General features: G+C 36.6%; 1 protein-coding gene across 1 annotated transcript; it reads right to left on the bottom strand.

Moving 5' to 3' along the window:
* Positions 1-10,004: 10,004 nt before the first annotated feature.
* Positions 10,005-19,880, bottom strand: LOC121387569 (mammalian ependymin-related protein 1-like). The gene is made up of 4 exons (XM_041518727.1): positions 19,726-19,880; positions 18,289-18,413; positions 15,698-15,900; positions 10,005-10,230 (listed from the first exon to the last, which is right to left on the bottom strand). Exons 1-4 carry the CDS (start codon positions 19,813-19,815, stop codon positions 10,064-10,066), a joined length of 585 nt encoding a protein of 194 aa, XP_041374661.1. The 5' UTR covers positions 19,816-19,880; the 3' UTR covers positions 10,005-10,063.
* Positions 19,881-20,082: the final 202 nt, after the last annotated feature.

Genomic DNA, 20,082 nt, shown 5'->3' with positions numbered 1-20,082 from the left:
TTTTCGCAAAGTCGACCAATACCCAACGATAGGCCTACACGTAGCCCAAGTACTCGGGCTAGCCTATACGGTAACCATGTTTCTCACCCCTTTTTTCCGTTTTCTCATCTGGTTTCCTTTTTAGGGGGTGGGGTGGAGGAGTGCTTTCGCCCTCCTTTAATTTTTACCCAGCGAGAATATTATGTAGGCCTACATTTCCTTCTGCTCTTTTTCCATTTCCCTCAACTTAAAAATATGGTCATAAATTTTATTATTTTCTAAAAGACAATCCACTGCATCCTTTCTGTAACTTGTGCTAATTGGATCAGGTTCAGTGTCATTCTGCTCACTGGTGTTATTATCAGATAAGTGATTGATTCTATGTTCAGTATCATTGTCAACATCTACTGGACTGTATTTATCATATTCATCTAATACAGTTAAAGTTAAAGTTAGAGAACATTAATTTATTAATCATTGGCTATTGGATGTCAAACATTTGGTAATATTGACTTATAGTCTGGGGTTGTTTTTATTTTTATTTATGAGCTCATGCTATAATTGTCCTAGTTTTTGATAAATCTTTTTTTCCCCATATATGACTGACAAATATTAAGTATATTGGCGTTGTTTGCTTGGAGATAATTTCGAACAGTTTTGTCAGTTGGGCAATTGTATTTATTTAGATGTTAATACATTTTGTTTTCGCTGGTTTACATATTCCAGTTAGTGGTTTTTGTTTGTTGTGCTGTGTTTTTGTTGTGTGTGTGTGGGGGGGGGGGGGGTGTGTTTGTTGTTTTGTTGTTGTTGTTGTTTGGAACTAATTTCACAGTTTGGTCTGTTAGTCGATTGTATTTTTTTTTTTTTTTTTTTTTTTTTTTTTTTTTTTTTTTGGTTAATGTGTTAATCCTTCTTGTTTTTAGCTGGTTCACACATTCCAATTAGTGTTATTGTTTTGGTTTTCCCCGGTTAATTGATTCATATGAATCAACCAGTTGTTGCTTACTTGCGCATCAGGTATATAATTCCTGTTCCATTTGTTACCTTCCCTTTATATAATTCCATCCCCTTTCCTATTTATAGGTCTGCCCTTTCATACATTTGTCAGTAAGACTGTTTTTGAGTGATAGCGTGAATTAGCATCGAATTTGGAAATAAGACTTGGCATTTATTAAAATTAAATCACTTATGTATTACAATATAAATTTACTTATTAAAATATATACATAATTTTTTTAAATGTTTAATTATAATATACATACCTATAATTTATTAAATAGTTTATTTACATTTGTTAAATAATTACACCTGCATTTAGTTAATTGACTGACAATGGACTGAAGACAACTACATCATATTTGCACTACACTTTTCACTTATTTCATATTTGTACTTTGTTACTTTAGCTAACTATTTACATATAGTGTAACATATTGCAATTGGAATGGCCAATTGTATGTAAATGAAAGTGTTTATTTAGACAATTGCATTTTTACTGCCCAATTGTTTTCAGTTTGACAGTTTACAATAACTTCAGTACTAACTACACTGAAAGTTACTTGGTAAATACACAATTGCTATTTTTTGCTGTTCAACTGTTATCACTTGACTAGTTCAGTTTTATTTTATTTATTTATTTTATTTATTTTTTCTCTCGTCGCGATATTTTTTCTTTCTTTTCCAGGACATTTTTATATCGTGTTTTGCTGCGGCTTGCTTAATTGCGTTCAGTATTCCATTTAAATTGACCAACGGAATTGATAATTTTATTAAAATTTGGTGTTGATATAATTTTAGGAGTTGGCTTATAGTTGCTTGCTTATTGTTGATTCTGCTGACGAGTGTTGGTTGTAAATCTGTCATTAGCTGATGATAGATTAATGGTAATTAGTTACATTTCTTTTTCAGGAACCAAATTTTATTTCACTTTAATCTGGATTTAATTGTGGTATTGTGGTATATATATATATATATATATATATATATATATATATATATATATATATATATATATATATATATATATATATGGTGTAATCGTAATCAGTAATCGTAATCGATTGTAATCGAGTACATGTTTTCATGTAATCGCAATCGTAATCAATTACATTGTTTGACAATGTCATGTAATCGCAATCGTAATCGATTACATTGCTAATGTAATCGTAATCAGCGATTACTTTCATGATTACTCATAATTATTTACTAAACTTAGATGTGTTTAGCATCAACTCCAGTAACAGTGCCTGTAGTTAGAAGCAGTACTGGTCAGCCAGTAGAACTGATCTCCCATTGTCTACTACTCTCATAGTAGAACTATTATTTGCCTTGAGAGACAGGGGATCATAACGTCTGGATTATCAAATGAATTTTACCCAGTTTCAATAATATAACAAAATATATATGTTATGCATTGATACAATAATTATACCTATGGTTATGGGTACCTTTTTGTCAATAATCCAAATTTAAGAATAATAAATCTGGGTTTGGAAACTGATTCCCTCCCTGCAGTATACATATGTTTATAAATGTTTGAAATAATTTAATAAATAATCCAAAATTATCCATTATGTCTTTCAATGAATGAATTCGGTATGGTTGTAAAATAAAGTCATAACTTCATGGTGGTAACATCATTTCATTATTTGTGTAGATTTGTGGAAATCTAATCATGATTGTAATCATGATTGCTAGACAATGTATTCGCAATCGTAATCGATTACTTTCAATTATCTTGTAATGGTAATCGTAATCGTGGCATTCTAAAGTAATCGTAATCGATTACTTTTGTCAAGTAATCGCCTCATCTCTGATATATATATATATATATATATATATATATATATATATATATATATATATATATATATATTTCATAATTTGTGGATTTCAGAATCCTATTGGTGAATTCTTCCTGTTAAATCAGATAACTTTGTTTATTTTCACAACACTAATCTTGGATTTTTTTTTCTTATTTATGTAGTGACATTGAATTAGTTTCATGTTATTACATATTTGGGAATTGTTTACATTATGTTGATTGTTATCAAAGTGAACTACTATCATGGAACTTATTTAGCAATAGATAGGGGAAATGATCAATATGTTTCATAAGATGGGTTTGGCGCCTAAATATGATACGCCTGAGGAATTAAAAGCGTGGATTCAAGGCTTGTCTCCACAACAGGAGCCGATTGTCCAGGTTGAGGATCCTTTTCCCCCATCCAAGGAAGCTGCTGTTGCTTTTCCCCGTTTTCCAAAATTATTCGTGAAGGGAAAAGATACTTCTTTTGATTTGTGGACTTATAGAGTTGATTGTTTACTTCAGGATAAGACTTACAGTTCCGAGTTCATCATTCAGGTCATCAGACAATCACTAAGGGGAAACCGCTCGGATTACTATGCGTTCTAAAGCTTCTATTTCAGACGACAACTCACTTGTGTGTGGTTGTTGACATTGGTTCTCCCATGAGATTAAAAGGTTTTCCAAACGAGACTTGTTGTTTTCAATACATGGACCCTGTTACATTATATAGGTAGATATATAGATATATAGATAGATAGATAGATAGATAGATAAATAGATTAATTGCCATCTAAATATTTCCGACATTTTGAATCTAACGCCTTATTAACTTGTGTCGTGTGTCGTGAAAGTGGAGTCCCCCGCGTGCTTTAACCTCCCCGTGGTGCAGGGGTGTAACATTATCTTTGAGAATGGCCAATACAGCACAAATCCCTTTGGGGTTTTTTCGAGATATAATTGAAATTTTGAGTAAAAGTCAGTATCTATCTGTGATATTTGTATTTTTGCACAGTTCTTTACACTGTTTTTATTTAAATTTTGAATTTTTATATTGATGTTGATCATCATTTTATTTGTTTGCATTACCATAGTTTGACACCCAATAGCCGATGTATTTTTCGTGCTGGGGTGTCGTTAAACATTCATTCATTCATTCATTCATGAAAGTGGAATCATCTTTTCTTCCTCGATGTTCTCCGGCGTGATTAGAGCTGCATGGTATGTTGAATATTAAATTTGTGACGTCATATAATACGCGTTTTCTAGATGCTCGCTGAGCTAGCTATAATAATTTCAATAACACAACAGAACTTGGCTGTTTTCACCAAATCTAAGATTATGCATGATTATAGTTCGCCCCTGCGCGTGCTGTAACCTCACCGTGGTGCAGGGGTGTAACATTATCTTTGAGAATGGCCAATACAGCACAAATCCCCTTGTTTTCTTTGAGATAAAATTGAAATTTTGAGTAAAGGTCAGTATCTATCTGTGATATTTGTATTTTTGCACAGTTCTTTACACTGTTTTTATTTAAATCTTGAATTTTTATATTGATGTTGATCATCACTTTATTTGTTTGCATTACCATAGTTTGACACCCAATAGCCGATGTATTTTTCGTGCTGGGGTGTCGTTAAATATTCATTTATTCGTTAAATATTTATTTATTCGATTATAGTTCGTGGTATACGTGTCACGTTTTCTACCAGATAAGCGCAAATAAAAATGTCGTTAAACGTCATATGGCAAAGGAATAATAGTTTACCTACCTGTTGCAACGATAATTTAGTCAGGAAAATGGTAATCTCCTGAGCATTATATCGTAAATGTCGAGTTCTTGCATTTTGCTAAAGTCGCCTGTTTTTGTCCAGTTTATTGATCATATATACTATTCTGTGTTATGGTGTTGAATTATGCCTAGTTTATCTGATCATGTACTTGATAAATAACTGAACTGATCAGATTTATGCTTGAATTCTTCTGATTTACTGTGTCAAGATAAACTATAAAACCAGTAGAAAGGTCATTTTTTACGTGACTTAAATTTCTCGCTTGTGGTTTGTTTTGCTTTGTACTGAATGTTTTGTTGTTGTTGTTTTTATTATTATTATTATTGTTTTGTTTGTTTGGTTTGAGGTTTTTTGTTGGGGGTGAGGGGGGCTGGCAGTTGTTTTGTTTTGTTTTGTTATTTTCTTCTTCTTTTTCCTTCTTCTTTTTTTAACGACTGTATTGCATGAAACCTTTATACTCGCGTGGCTTGAGTATAATTGGTAACATTTTCAATACATATTATTTTCTAAAACCCTTTATTCAGTGCAACCCTTTATAAATTACAATGTAGCAAATAAAAATTCATGGAGGATAGACACTTTAGTCAGAAGTAAATAGCTACAACATAAAAAAACAGGAAGGTTTTCTATGGTCTATATTTGTGTTCTAGTTTTGTAATAACAAAATAAAAAACACATATAACATTAATTTAATATTTTCTTTGTTTGTTATCGTTGTTGTTTTGGGGGGGGGGGAATCTTTTATTTGGTGGGAGGGGGGATCAGTTTTTTCTTTTTCTTTTTCTTTTGTTTTATTTTTGGTTAAAGTGTGAAACCAGTATCATCGTCGAGCAATTTGAGATATTCAAGATGGCTGCCAAGGAGCCTGAAAATCACCAATGTACAATAAACATCTGCAACATGACTCGGACAGACCTCTCCATTTTAGGGGAGGTGTCACTCCCATCACTGCCCTAAGACTTGTTCAAGGAGAGTAAGTTTAGCTCTCATCCCTTAGCATGTGAATCACGAACTATGGTATCAACATGGTAATATCGCAATTGGTTCCAATTATCTGTGATTAAAAGGTTTCAGGTTAGCACATTTTGCCCGAATATCCCCCCCCCCCCCCCCCCCCCCCCCCCCCCCCCGCTCCCTGTCTCATACACTTGTGGATACCACAAGTATTGCATGGGTTATTGGTAATAAGAATGGTATTAAGAAATAAATACATCACCTTCAGAAGATGTCAATGATTTGGCTGCAGGCGCGGATCCAGGATATTTTAATACCAGCCTGTAGACCGATGGTCACTAGATAGAGACTAATAGAATCTACCACTATTTGTCAAGTGTCCATTCGACTGCCACATCTGCTCTAGCTCGCGATGAAGACAGACATAGTTTCTTGTTCTCTCGAAGGTACTGGGTTCGGATCCCAGTCGAGGCATGGGATTTTTAATCCAGATACCGACTCCAAACTCTGAGAGTGCTCCCCAAGGCTTAATGGGTAGGTGTAAACCACTTGCACCGACCAATGATCCATAACTGGTTCAACGAAGGCCATGGTTTGTGCTATCCTACCTGTGGGAAGCGCTAATAAAAGACCCCTTGCTGCCTGTCGTAAAAGAGTAGCCTATGTGGCGACAGCGGGGTTCCTCTAGACTTATCCCCCCCCCCAAATGGTGGGGAGGGGGGGGGGGGGGGTAATTGCTACATATGGGAAGTTACTTGAGTACCGGGTCGCGTAAACCTCGTGTCCCGGACGTAGTCACTGGGAATGTCAGAAGCTAAGCCAGTGCATCACGGCTGGTATATCAAAGGCCGTGGCATGTGCTATCCTGTCTGTGGGATGGTGCATATAAAAGATCGCTTGCTACTAATGACAAAATGTAGCAGGTTTCCTTTCTGTGACTGTGTCAAAACTGACCATAATGTTTGACATCCAATATGCGATGATTAATAAATCAATGTGCTCTAGTGATGTCGTTAAACAAAACAAACTTTTTCTTTAATATTAATAAGCTGCAACTACTCAATGCAGCAAGATGCGAATCACAGTTCACACAACACACTACAGGAAGAAACCCGTTTGCAAATACGCATTTAACCGGAACGTTATTGAAAGGGTGTGCTGTAGGGTTTCTTCCTGTAGTGTCGGCCTGGGATCGATCCCGTCGGTGGGCCCAATCGGCTATTTCTTGCTCCAGCCAGTGCACCACGACTGGTATATCAAAGGCCGTGGTATGTGTTATCCTGTCTGTGGGATGGTGCATATAAAAGATCCCTTGCTGTTAATCGAAAAGCGTAGTCCATGAAGTATCGACAGCGGGTGTCCTCTCTCAATATCTGTGTGGTCCGTAACCATATGTCCGACGCCATATAACCGTAAATAAAATGTGTTGAGTGCGTCGTTAAGTAAAACATTTCCTTCCTTTCTTCCTGTAGTATGTGTATTAATGATTAATATGTGAAACAGTTTTTCTCAGAGAACAGTACTCGAAAATGATTGGTGTAACGGTATTTGATGTCAAACATAGGATTGTTGTTGTATTAGAGCGGGAATCTTTGACTACTGTATGGTAGGCATATATTGCGCAGTTTTGTAATGATAGCGTCATAACTATCCAAATGTCCGTCACGGTCAAAGTACCCTGGCTATGGTGGCAGTGTGCTATTCCGTTCGCGCCTAATAGATGAAATATGCACTTATATCTTCAAGTTATGCAAGCATTTTTGTGTCACAACAATTCCACTATCAAGCTGGATATTAACTATTGCAATGATATGGTGGCCAATCAAATAGTGCGACGGATCATGGTACTAATTTTCGTTTAAAGGGACATTCCTGAGTTTGCTGCAATTTTTAAGATGTTATCGACTAACACAGACTTTTTAACGATTGTAATTACATATCAAATATATTTGTCTGCATAAAATATTAGTGGCTGTATAGTAAACGTGTTTCTGATCGTTCTAATATTTGTACTAGGTTAAACTTCATTTTATTTCCTAAAAACGTTTTTTTCGTACGTACGAAATTATTTGAAGACAAAATTCAATTGGGGCTTTTTACAAATATTAAGACGACCAGAAACACACTGAATATACAGACACTGATACTCTAAACAAGAAAATATATTTAATATGCAAGTTTAATCGTAGAAATATTTTATTAGTCGGAAACATCTTATAATGCAGCAAACTCAGGAATGTCCCTTTAAGAAACTTAGTTTACATATTGATAACAGTTGCTGAATCTCTTTCTAACATTAAATCGGAACGCCAAAACCGTTATCTGTGATAAGACCGTATTTCTGCACAATGGCAAACCAGTGGTTGACACCCTAGGTGGTCGCTCTACTGACTGGACTGGACATCTAATTAAAATTATCTCCACTATTACATGCGGATCTAACAGCAGCCCGTTGGAGCTCATGTTCAGCTGACCTTTCATTCGACCAATCAAAACCTTACTTGGAAAATCATGCCAGTGATTTGAAAATAATTTGAAAAAATTCGGGATTATGCCGATGATATATGAAATGATTCGGGTGAATTACGAAGTATGCCGGAAACTAATTGCAATATAAAATTTTATATAAAATTCGTTTCAAGACGAAAACAAAAACGTGATGGTATAGCCATAAAATCTGTTTATACTAGTATACAATCCAGAGTTTATTACTGCACTTTTTCCCCTGTTTTTTCAATGTTGAAACAGACCAACAAGTTCGCCTATTGCATAAATAGTCTCGCCCGATATTTTTAGAATATTTATGCTCCCGAATAACGCTATAAAAGGCGAATTGTAATTGGTCGATATTTAAATTGTTATTTATAGATGAAATGTCACCTGGACATGGGAGTCCACGCAATGCTGTTAGATCTACAGGTAGACCCAGTAGAGCTAATTTTAATCAGATCGTGCATAGGCGTACGGGCTACCATTTTTATATGGGGACAGGCTGGCTTTTGCCTGAATTAAACGAAAATGCCCAAATGTGAATAACAACATATATTAATGTAACCGGATGTTTTAAATTGCATTTCACATGCACTACAATTTTAAAACAGTTTACATACATGTATATTTTATTCTTTCTAACTTTAATAGTACAAAGCTGTCTCTGATTTTGTTTCTATTGTTTTCCTGTGTCTTTGGTATTAGTCAGCTTGAGTTGTGTTCATCCTCAACTCAGTGTTCAGGCCAGGTAGTCGTTCAATAGTAAACCGGCTTCGGTGGCGTCGTGGTTAGGCCATCGGTCTACAGGCTGGTGGGTACTGGGTTCGGGTCCCAGTCGAGGCATGAAATTTTTAATCCAGATACCGACTCCAAACCCTGAGAGTGCTCCGCAAGGTTCAATGGGTAGGTGTAAACCACTTGCACCGACCAGCGATCCCTAACTGGTTCAACAAAGGCCATGGTTTGTGTTATCCTGCCTGTGGGAAACGCAAATAAAAGATCCCTCGCTGCCTGTCGTAAAAGAGTAGCCTATTTGGCGACAGCGGATTTCCTCTAAAAAAAAACAGTGTCAGATTGACCATATGTTTGACGTCCAATAGCCGATGATAAGATAAAAACAGTGTCAGAATGACCATATGTTTGACGTTCAATAGCCGATGATAAGATAAAAACAGTGTCAGAATGACCATATGTTTGACGTCCAATAGCCGATGATAAGATAAAAACAGTGTCAGAATGACCATATGTTTGACGTCCAATAGCCGATGATAAGATAAAAACAGTATCAGAATGACCATATGTTTGACGTCCAATAGCCGATGATAAGATAAAAATATCAATTTGCTCTAGTGGCATCGTTAAATAAAATAAACTTTACTTTCAATAATAAGTTCATCTAGTGTTTCTTTTGTTACCTGGTGTTCTCTCTTAATATTTGTAAGTAGCCCAACCTGGAATTTGTCTTCAAATAATTTCGTACGTACGAAAAAAACAATATTGTAGGAAATAAAATGAAATTTAACCTATAATAGTACAAATATTAGAACGATCAGAAACACATTTAATATAGAGCTGATACTATTTGATGCAGACAAATATATTTGATATGTAATTACAATCGTTAACTCGGGAATGTCCCTTTAAACCCCAGCTGAAGTCTTCTGTGGTATATAGAACCTTCGGTAACATTAATATCAGCATTACTTCCAAACAGCTAGATATGGGGCTGGAAACGAATCACTACGCATTTTTACATGGATTACAACTAATTTTCAAGGTAGAATGATGGAAATATACGGTAAAAATGTCCCAGGTTGGCACATTTTGCCCGAATATCTCTAAGTTTTGCCCGAATTTCAGGTTTTGCTCCAACACTAGGAGGCAGTTGCCCCCGTCCTCCCCCTCGGCCCCCCACCCACGTTTCTCATACGCTGATGCCGAGATGCAAAACAAGATACATAGAACAACAAACTATATTTGTATTTGTTTCAAGATAAAAAAAACATCTTTATTGAAGCCAACAAACCGTCATTTCGCGTGTTTACACATTGCACAATGCAGGCGGAATGAAAATATCTGGGTGCGATATTCCTTCTACAGTGTCGAAGAAATAAATCGAAGATGCTTCTTTGGTCGTGTCTTTTGTAAATCTGTGATCTCTGATAGGAAAACAGTTCTTAAGGCTGAACACGCCGAACCATTCGATTTCTGCAAAATGTGCAAGTTCAAGATAATTATTTAGTTGTAATGAAAATAAAGAAAATGTTTTATTTAACGACGCTCTCAACACATTTTATTTACGGTTATATGGCGTCAGACATAGGGTTAAGGACCACACAGATATTGAGAGAGGAAGGAAGGAAGGAAATGTTTTATTTAACGACGCTCTCAACACATTTTATTTACGGTTATATGGCGTCGGACATATGGTTAAGGACCACACAGATATTGAGAGGAAACCCGCTGTCGCCACTTCATGGGCTACTCTTTTCAATTAGCAGCAAGGGATCTTTTATATGCACCATCCCACAGACAGGGTAGTACATACCACGGCCTTTAATATACAAGTCGTGGTGCACTGGCTGGAACAAGAAATAGTCCAATGGGCCCACCGACGGGGATCGATCCCACACCGATGGCGCATCGAGCGAGCGCTGTGCCACTGGGCTACGTCCCGCCCCTATTTAGTTGTAATGCACAACATTAAAATAATTTCGGGCTGTAGTGTCTCGAACAGTAGCTGGTAAATAAGAATTTCGAATGGAGGTTTCGTGAACTATAGGCTACGTTCTAAGGATAACTGAAAAGTTCAAAAGTTGTTTTGTTCAACGACAGTACTAGAGCACATTGGTACACTAATCATCAAGCTATTTGATGTCAAACATTTGATAATTTTCAAGCATAGTCTTAAAGGGGAAACCTGCTACATTTTCCCATTACTAGCAATGGATCTTTTATTTGCACCATGCTACAGACAGGATGGCACATACGACGGCCTTCGATGTTCCAGTCGTGGTGAACTGGCTAGAACGAGAAATAGCCCACCAACGCGGATCGACCCCAGACGATTAGTGGAATGATCTAACGTAAATCAGGAGACATGAATTTCTAAGAGAGCTGGTTCAGCAATTACAAGACAAAAAGACAGAAAAGCGGACAGATTGATTGACTGATATTATTGTCTTTTATTAACTGCCCCCACCCCCCCCCCAAAAAAAAGTAATAATAATAATAATAATAATAATAATAATAATAAATAAATAAATAAATAAATAAATAATAATAATAATAATATAATAAAATAAATAATTCATTCATTAAAAACTAGTCTTCTTCAGCTACGTACGGCCCAGTGATTGCAATAAAACTGAATGACAAATCAGTATTTCCAAATCAAAATCGTATCTCTGTACAAGGCAGAGTCGAGAGGACATTAGGCAAAGTCGTGATTGTTTGCATGATTCACTAGCAGGTGATCGTCCTTAGGAGGACTGCCACCCTCCTATGAGATACGTAACACCGGAGGACTGTCACTCCCAACAGTAGCTTAGAAAATCCTAACGTGCACAGGATAGGAAGGAAGAAAGGAAATGTTTTATTTAACGACGTGCTCAACACATTTTATTTACGGTATATGGCGTCAGACGTATGGTTAAGGACCACACATATATTGAGAGAGGAAACCCGCTGTCGCCACTTCATGGGCTACTCTTTTCGATTAGCAGCAAGGGATCTTTTATATGCACCATCCCACAGACAGGATAGTACCACCAGATGTGGAGCACTGGCTGGAACGAGAAATGGCCCAATGGGTCAACCGACTGGGATCGACCCTAGACAGACCGCGCATTGAGCGAACGCTTTACCACTAGGCTACGTCCCGTCTAGCACAGGGTAGCGCGCAATGAAATATAGACCGCTGTATTCCACATATTCCACAAATTATATACTGTACACTGCCGTGGGTTTTTTTTTTTTTTTTTTTTTTTTTTTTTTTAGCTTTAACATGTTTTGTTATTGTTTTTGCACTTTTCAGTTTAGTCAGCTTTTGGGTTATGGTGGCGGTATTTTTATAAAACAACCGGAATGTAAAGCATTATTAACTACGTAGCTTCAACACGGAAGAAGAATAGCTTTGACGTCGCGTTTGAGCTGTAACAATTTTGGTCTTATAGGGACATTCCTGAGTTTGCTGCATTGTAAGATATATCCGACTAATAAAATATTTCTTCGATTAAACTTACATATTAAATATATTTTCTTGTTTAGAATATCAGTGTCTGTATATCCAATGTGTTTCTGGTTGTCTTAATATTTGTAAGAAGCCCAAACTAGATTTTGTTTTAAAATAATTTCGTACGTACGAAAAAAGCATATTTTAGGAAATAAGTTTAATCTAGTACAAATATTAGAACGATCAGAAACACGTTTACTATACAGCCACTAATATTTTATTTATGTAATTACAATCGTTTAAAAGTCTGCGTTAGTCGATAACATCTTAAAAATTGTAGCAAATTCAGGAATGTCCCTTTAACGTTAAAACATGAATGCAAACATGAATGCAAACATGTAGCCGATGTAAACTGACGATCAAAAGAAAGTATACCAATTATTTTTTTCAAAGTATTAGAAACAACACAAAACACAAGTTGATGCAAATGTTATATTTTGAAAGTATAATAATTTGGCGATAAATAAACACGAGTATACTCAATAAACCCATAAAATGATAATATCACAGTTCACAACAGCACTAGGGGTGAAATGTGCGATTTCATAAAGGACCACACATAACGAAGGTGAATACATTTGACCACAGAGAACATGTTTCAATAGCGTGTATGTCCACCATGTGCAAGTATGCAAGCATGGACCCGACGTCGGATAGATTTCCGTCTATGACAATAAGGTCGGTCCGCTGTTGGCCACAGATACCGACCCAAACCATCAAAGATCTACCACCAAACGGTTCAGTCTCCTGAACACAGCACGGAGCTGTTCTCTCTCCTGCACGTCGGTATATCCGATTCCTGCCATCAGCACTGAATAACTGGAACCTACTCTCATCAGAAAAGAGTACACGTTGCCAGTTCCGATGTTGCCAACGTTAAAAGTGACGTGCCCAACGTAAACGTCGAAGTCGATATTGCCTTGTCAAGGTCATCCCTCTGAATGGTCGATAGGCCCTGATACCATGCTGTCGTAGTCGACGACGTACAGTGTGATGACTGATGACATGTCCAAGGCCAGTCGCTGCAGATGACGTCATAGTGAGGATTCTGTTACGTAAGTGTAAGATGAGGAGATGGCGGTTCTCTTTGGCTGTTGTGACGCGGGTTTATCCACTTCATGGTCTGTCTGCAGTCCTGCTAGTCACCCTGTAACGTTGTATCAACCTGGTGATCGTCAATTTTGTGCAATTCAGGATGCTTGCCACATGGGCATAACTCGCACCCAACTGCACCATACCAATAGGTCTCTCTTTCTTCAGCAGTTAGCCTTGCCATGTTCTCTGGTGTTTTATTGTTGACTGAGGCATGTTCTAAGCATTGGCACTCTTTTTTACACCCGTATGTCACGAGTATCATGTTTCTCGTGCAGTATAAATTTGATGAATAAACTCATTTTGCACGTGTGACATCGCCCAAACGCAGCAATGTGCGACTATTCGTCATTGATTGCATTATAACGAACAATACTGGAACTTATCGAACCTTCCGTGAACGTGTATTGTGTTTATTTATAATAAAAATAATTGTTATACGTTCTTTTGATCGTCAGTTTATTTTTTGTGCTGGGTGTCGTTAAACATTAATTCATTAATTCATTCATTATGTAAACGCGATTGGGTGGCAACCAACCAAACGGGTGCATGCAACTAAAACCTCATGTGTCCTTAACGCAGTCCTGGAAGTCAGGGACATAATCAGGGACGTATGCTCCGGGGGAAGGGGGGGAGGCAGTTGCCCTCTGAGAATCTCACTTTTAATCTTCTTCTTTCTTTTTTTTACTCCAGAAAATAGCATACACATCTGAGGGTTTAATTTGTATTGTTTATAAAAAGTATTGCCCCCCCCCCCCCTAGGATTTTGATCAGGGTACGGCTAACTCACTCAACTCTGGAGATGCAATGCAATTATGCGATATTGACAAAGAGAGTTTTGCGAATAAGGCCCCAGGGCCTCACTACAGGAAACGATCTTAGCAATAGTACTACTGCCGTAAATATCTATCATCGCGACATTAACGTTTTTCTACGATCGCCAGCCCGTTCCATAACGCGGGTAGCTTACAGTCGTAAATTACGGTGAAAATTTACAATTGGTACGAGGTGTAAAAGTAAAGTTTTGTTTTATTTAACGACGCCACTAGAGCACATAGATTTGTTATCTTATCATCGGCTATTGGACGTCAAACATATGGTCATTCTGACATTGTTTTTTAGAGGAAACCCACTGTCGCCACATAGGCTACTCTTTTACGACAGGTAGCATGGGATCTTCTATTTGTGCTTCCCACAGGCAGGATAGCACAAACCATGGCTTTTGTTGAACCAGTTATGGATCACTGGTCGGTGCAAGTGGTTTACACCTACCCACTGAGCCTTGCGGAGCACTCACTCAAGGTTTGGTGTCGGTATCTGGATTAAAAATCCCATGCCTCGACTGGGATTCGAACCCAGTACCTACCAGCCTGTAGACCGATGGCCTAACCACGACGCCACCGAGGCCGGTGTACGAGGTGTAAGTCACTTAGATGATGATTTGGTCATTTTCTAGAAACTCTTTGTAAACATGGATCTAATAAACTCCAAATACCTTTCATAAAACTCGGCGTATAAAATACACCATACGACCTTCACACAAAAATATGGGAGATAACCCTAACGTCTTATGCATTCGGCAATTTTCTTTATTTATTATTTAACTAATTCGTATTTCTTCGCAAAGATGATTTTAGTGGTATAGGGTGTATACTACCAAATCGAATCCCATAGATGACAATAGTAACATGAGGCTAAGTCCTACGTGCAACATAAAAACCACGGATATAAATACTACCACACTTCAGCCTTAAAGTGAATCAGAAAAATATGGGGGTCAAACTGCTCATTTCAGAGATAACGGGTAGCGTCTATGACTATCCTAGTTCTGCATACAGTTTTAGTACTTTAACAGGTACCCCATACATGTTTCAAGCACAAGGCTACTTGACACAGTGGTACTAGATGAAATAAAAATTGCATACATTTTTTGCACAGATGAAATCTTTTTTTTTACAACCAACACACTCACATTTATCACCAATCAAAAGTTCGAACTTTGACCCAGCCTTAAAGGGGCGTTTGCGACTACCGTAAGTTTGCTTTGTGGAACAGCTGTAAAACTTAGGTGTGCCAGCCGTAATGCTCACTTTAAGTCACTACAATTATATTAGCCTCAGCTACGATTGTTTCGTGTAAATTCTAGCAACTTTGCTATCCTGTAATGCAATGCAAAAAGATTTGCAAAGAGCATATGATGTCGCCTAGAAGATTAATGTAAATCAGAAGACATGGGTTTCTGAGAGAGCTGGTTCAACAATTACGAGACAAAAAAAGGCAGAAAAGCAGACACAGACTAATATAAGAGACTTCTGTGAATTAGCCTCCAGATTATTATATCTAACTCACGGTCTGGGAATGCGTCTGCCCACATCTGCCCAAACAGCTCCTCCCCCGGGCCCCCGATTGCCATGTCGACCACGAACGTGGCGTTTGCTGGAATGTGGAACTCATGGAATGGCTTGTTGATGGGTTTCTTGGAGCAGGTCTGTGCGCTGATGTTAATGTCATACACGATGTTCTTGTTGTAGAGGTAGATGCGAGCATGGTAGCTGAAACATGCACGGCAATGAAATCATTTTATTTCAGTTATAGTTATTTTCGTGCTTATATAATATATACATTTGTATATATATATATATATATATATACATATATCCTATAATTTACCCATGATATCCATGTCATAAACCCATGTGATAATTTACTTTATTAACCCGGTTAATAATGGTATGCAAATTTGCAAGGTCTCTAGTTAATGTGTTGCTGTGGATGGGTCATTTGCTTACAAGCCAACAAGACCCGTGTACCTGAGCGTAACGTTTTCAAAGATTTGTTTAAAATGCGTGACGTCAAACTAATCTGTGCCAATCGTGATGACGTCATATTATCGATGGCGGCGACTTTAGTACTGTGATTTACTAAAACATTAATTAAATGTTATTTTATAAATGTTATAGGATAAATAGAATTCGCTACTCGTGTTTTGTAATATGTAAAATAACTTTTCCATATTAAAAAATACTCGTGACGAATCATATATATATATATATATATATATGATTAGATAAATCTCTGTATTTTCGGTCACTGACTCGACTCCAGTATTTTATAGTAGATTTTCAATAAACATACTCTTTAAATCATTTTTTGAAGTACAGTAAATAAACATAACTTTTAGTTTCACGATAACAATACACAACCTGTAAATTTATTTATTAATTGGAGTTTAGAAACGCTTCTTTAAATGTGACAGAATGTAGCTAGCTTCTTACAAATAATGGCGTCATGTATCATGTATGACGTCATAAGACAAAAGCGTACACAAAACTGGAATAAATAATGATTTTTTGAATATTCCTGTAGGATTGCAGGATAAAAGAAATAACTGGTTAGCCTTAAAGGGACATTCCTGAGTTTGCTGCATTGTAAGATGTTTCCGACTAATAAATTATTTCTACGATTAAACTTAAATATTAAATATATTTTCTTGTTTAGAATATCAGTGTCTGTATATTCAGTGTGTTTCTGGTCGTCTCAATATTTGTAAGAAGCCTAAAAAAACATTTTTAGGAAATAAAATGAAGTTTAACCTAGTACAAATATTAGAACGATCAAAAACACGTTTACTATACAGCCACTAATATTTTATACAAACAAATATATTTGATATGTAATTACAATCGTTAAAAAGTCTCTGTTAGTCGATAACATCTTAAAAATTGCAGCAAACTCGGGAATGTCCCTTTAAGATATCGGCTTTATCCTGCTCAGGTATATATATATATATATATATATATATATATATATATATATATATATATATATATATATATATATATATATATATATATATATATATATATATATATATATATATATATATATATATATATGGTTCAAGCACGCTGTCCTGGACACCATGTTCTCGTTATAGACGTTGATGTCATACACCGTCTTCTCGTTGTAAACAAGCAAATCATTTCATGTATAGTAATTGTATCCAATTAAGGTTCCAGCACGCTGTCCTGGACACCGTGTTCTCGTTGTAGAGGTAAATGTGTGCTTCGTACCTGAATCAAGAATAGAAATCAAGTGATTTCATTTTTAATTATTTTATAGTCCAAATCGAACGTAACAAATTTGTGGGTTATTGGGTTCGCCTTGGACTAGTTATTTTAGTGCTTATAAGTCAGTTAAGGTTCAAGCACGCTTTCCTGGACACCGTTTCCTCGTTGTAGAGGTAAAATGTGAGCGTGGTTACTGAAACAAGTATGGCAATTAAATCATTTCATTTCATTTATAGTTATGTTCGTGCTTCTATATCTAGTTACGGTTCAAGCACGCTGTCCTGGCCACCGTGTTCTCATTGTAGAAGTAAATGTGTGCGGGGTACCTGAATCAAATCACTTCATTTCATTAATAATAGTTAATTTGTGTTTGCATATGTCCACTTAAATTTCAAGCACGCTCGTCTGGACACTCCTCAGCTATCTGGGTTCTCTGTATATATATGTATATATTTATTTATTTATTTATTACCTTAGCAGGCACTCGTAACGGGGAAAATAAAAATCATATTTACTCGTGCATTGGTTTACTTTACTATTGGTCGATTTGACGCCAACAAACCAATCACCTTGTCGGTACTAAATATGACGTCATCACAATTTGCAAAGCACACACAATGACGTCACAATGGCAGTGTTACGTAACAAAATGGTAGTTTAATGCAATTCATTATAAAAAATTTTTTATTTTTTTTACAAAAATATTCTGGTTTCAGTTTTATACACATGGACGTGTGCCGAAGATAGCTGGGATAATAAATAGAATAACAAACTCGGGACCAGTTATTATCAAATTGAAATAATTTTCACTCGGAACATACATTTGATAATAACTGGTAACTCGTTTATTATCCTCCATATAATACTCACTCTACTTTCTGGGAGAATGATTTGTCTTCTTCGATCCAGGCGATGCGTTTGTTGACGGCATCGTACACCACTTGTTTGTAGAGGGTTGTCGTCTTCTCCCGATGGTCGATCTTGTTAGCTCGGAACTAACACAACAAAGAGAGAAATACCATAAATAAATACATCTGAAAGACAAACAGGCCGAGTGGTGGACGGATGGACAGAACAACGGATGGACAGACGGGCGTACAGACCTGTAGAGATAGACATATAGGTAGACAGGAGATGGACGGACGAACGGATGGATGGGCGAGTGGGTCTTAGTAAGTCTGGGTATTGGACAGATATATAGATGCACAGACAAACAGACAGATTAGATAGATAGATAGATAGACAGATGGATGGATGGATGGATGGGTGGGTGGGTGGGTGGGTGGGTGGGTGGTTGAGTGGATGGATGGATATGGATGGATGGATGGATAGAGACAGACAGACAGACAGATAGGATGGATGAATGGATGTAAGAATGCATGGATGCATGAATAGACTGAGGTAGATAGGTACTATAGTCCGTCCCATCCTACTACAAATTTTAAAATGTTTCTTTGTAAATAATTTCAATTTGCTTTGACATTAAGAAGAAAACTAAAACTAAAAAGTGTTTTGGAAATAACAAAAATTAATTTCATAGTATGGAAAAAGGCAATCCGTGCGGGAAGGACTATGGGGAGCAAGACAGATAAAGAAAGATTCTTTGAAAATACAGTCTTAAAAAATTATAAAATTCTATATTATGAATATTTGTTATATTTCATGTTATACATAACTGCAATCTAACTAAAATTACCTCCATTACCATACTATTACCTGTGGATCTAACAGCACTCCGTTGGAGCTCGTGTCCAGATGACCTTTCATTCGACCAATCAAAACCTTACTTGTAAAATCATGCCAGTGATTTGAAAATAATTTGAAAACATTCGGGATTATGCCGAGGGTATACGAAATGATTCGGGTGAATTACGAAGTATGCCAAAAACTAATTTCAATATAAAATGTTATATAAAATTCGTTTCAAGACGAAAAAACAAAAACGTGATGGCATAACCATAAATCTGTTTATACTAGTAAACAATCCAGAGTTTATTATTGCATTTTTCATCCTGTCTTTTAATGTTGAAATAGACGACCAAGTTTGCTTATTGCATAAATAGTCTCGTCCGATATTTTTAGAATTTGTATGCTCTCGAATAACGCTATAAAAGGCTAAGTGTAATGGGTCGATATTTAAATTGTTATTTATAGATGAAATGTTACCTGGACATGGGAGTCCACGCAATGCTGTTAGATCTACTGGTAGACCAGTAGAGCTAATTTTAATCAGATTGTACATAACTGCATCCCACCTCTCCATGAAAATAAAAATGATGTGTTCTAAACTTATCTTAAAACACCTACTTCCATCTGTTTTGGTACATTGCATCGCCGTGGATTCTGGGAAAATGCTCCACCGACGACAAGAATCAAACCAAAGACGAACAGTATCATGTCGAATGTTTTGAACGTCGAGTCGGACCGCTGACTTGGACTCGAATGAAATGAGGTGACGTGGGATTAGGATGAGTGTCTCGTGATTAAGTGGGCCGGTATACCTAAAAACCTGATCTCTCTAACATGTGATGGGTAATGTGTCTCTTCTTTAAAAAAGAAAAAAACGTTTGTTTTATTTAACGACGTCACTGATTTTTTTTATCTTATCATCGGCTATTGGACGTCAAACATATGGTCATTCTGACACTGTTTTTTAGAGAAAAC

The sequence above is a fragment of the Gigantopelta aegis genome, chromosome 13, assembly GCF_016097555.1.
Source record: "Gigantopelta aegis isolate Gae_Host chromosome 13, Gae_host_genome, whole genome shotgun sequence".
Taxonomy (NCBI): domain Eukaryota; kingdom Metazoa; phylum Mollusca; class Gastropoda; order Neomphalida; family Peltospiridae; genus Gigantopelta; species Gigantopelta aegis.
This window is presented reverse-complemented; position numbering and strand designations above follow the sequence as displayed.

Coding starts and splice junctions, on each gene's coding strand:
- LOC121387569 (XM_041518727.1), bottom strand. CDS start 19,815: ATGATACTGTTCGTCTTTGGTTTGATTCTTGTCGTCGGTGGAGCATTT. Junction 18,414..19,725: donor ATGTACCAAAACAGATGGAA/GTAGGTGTTTTA, acceptor TTGTTGTGTTAG/TTCCGAGCTAACAAGATCGA. Junction 10,231..15,697: donor GGCAGACGCATTCCCAGACC/GTGAGTTAGATA, acceptor CACATTTTGCAG/AAATCGAATGGTTCGGCGTG.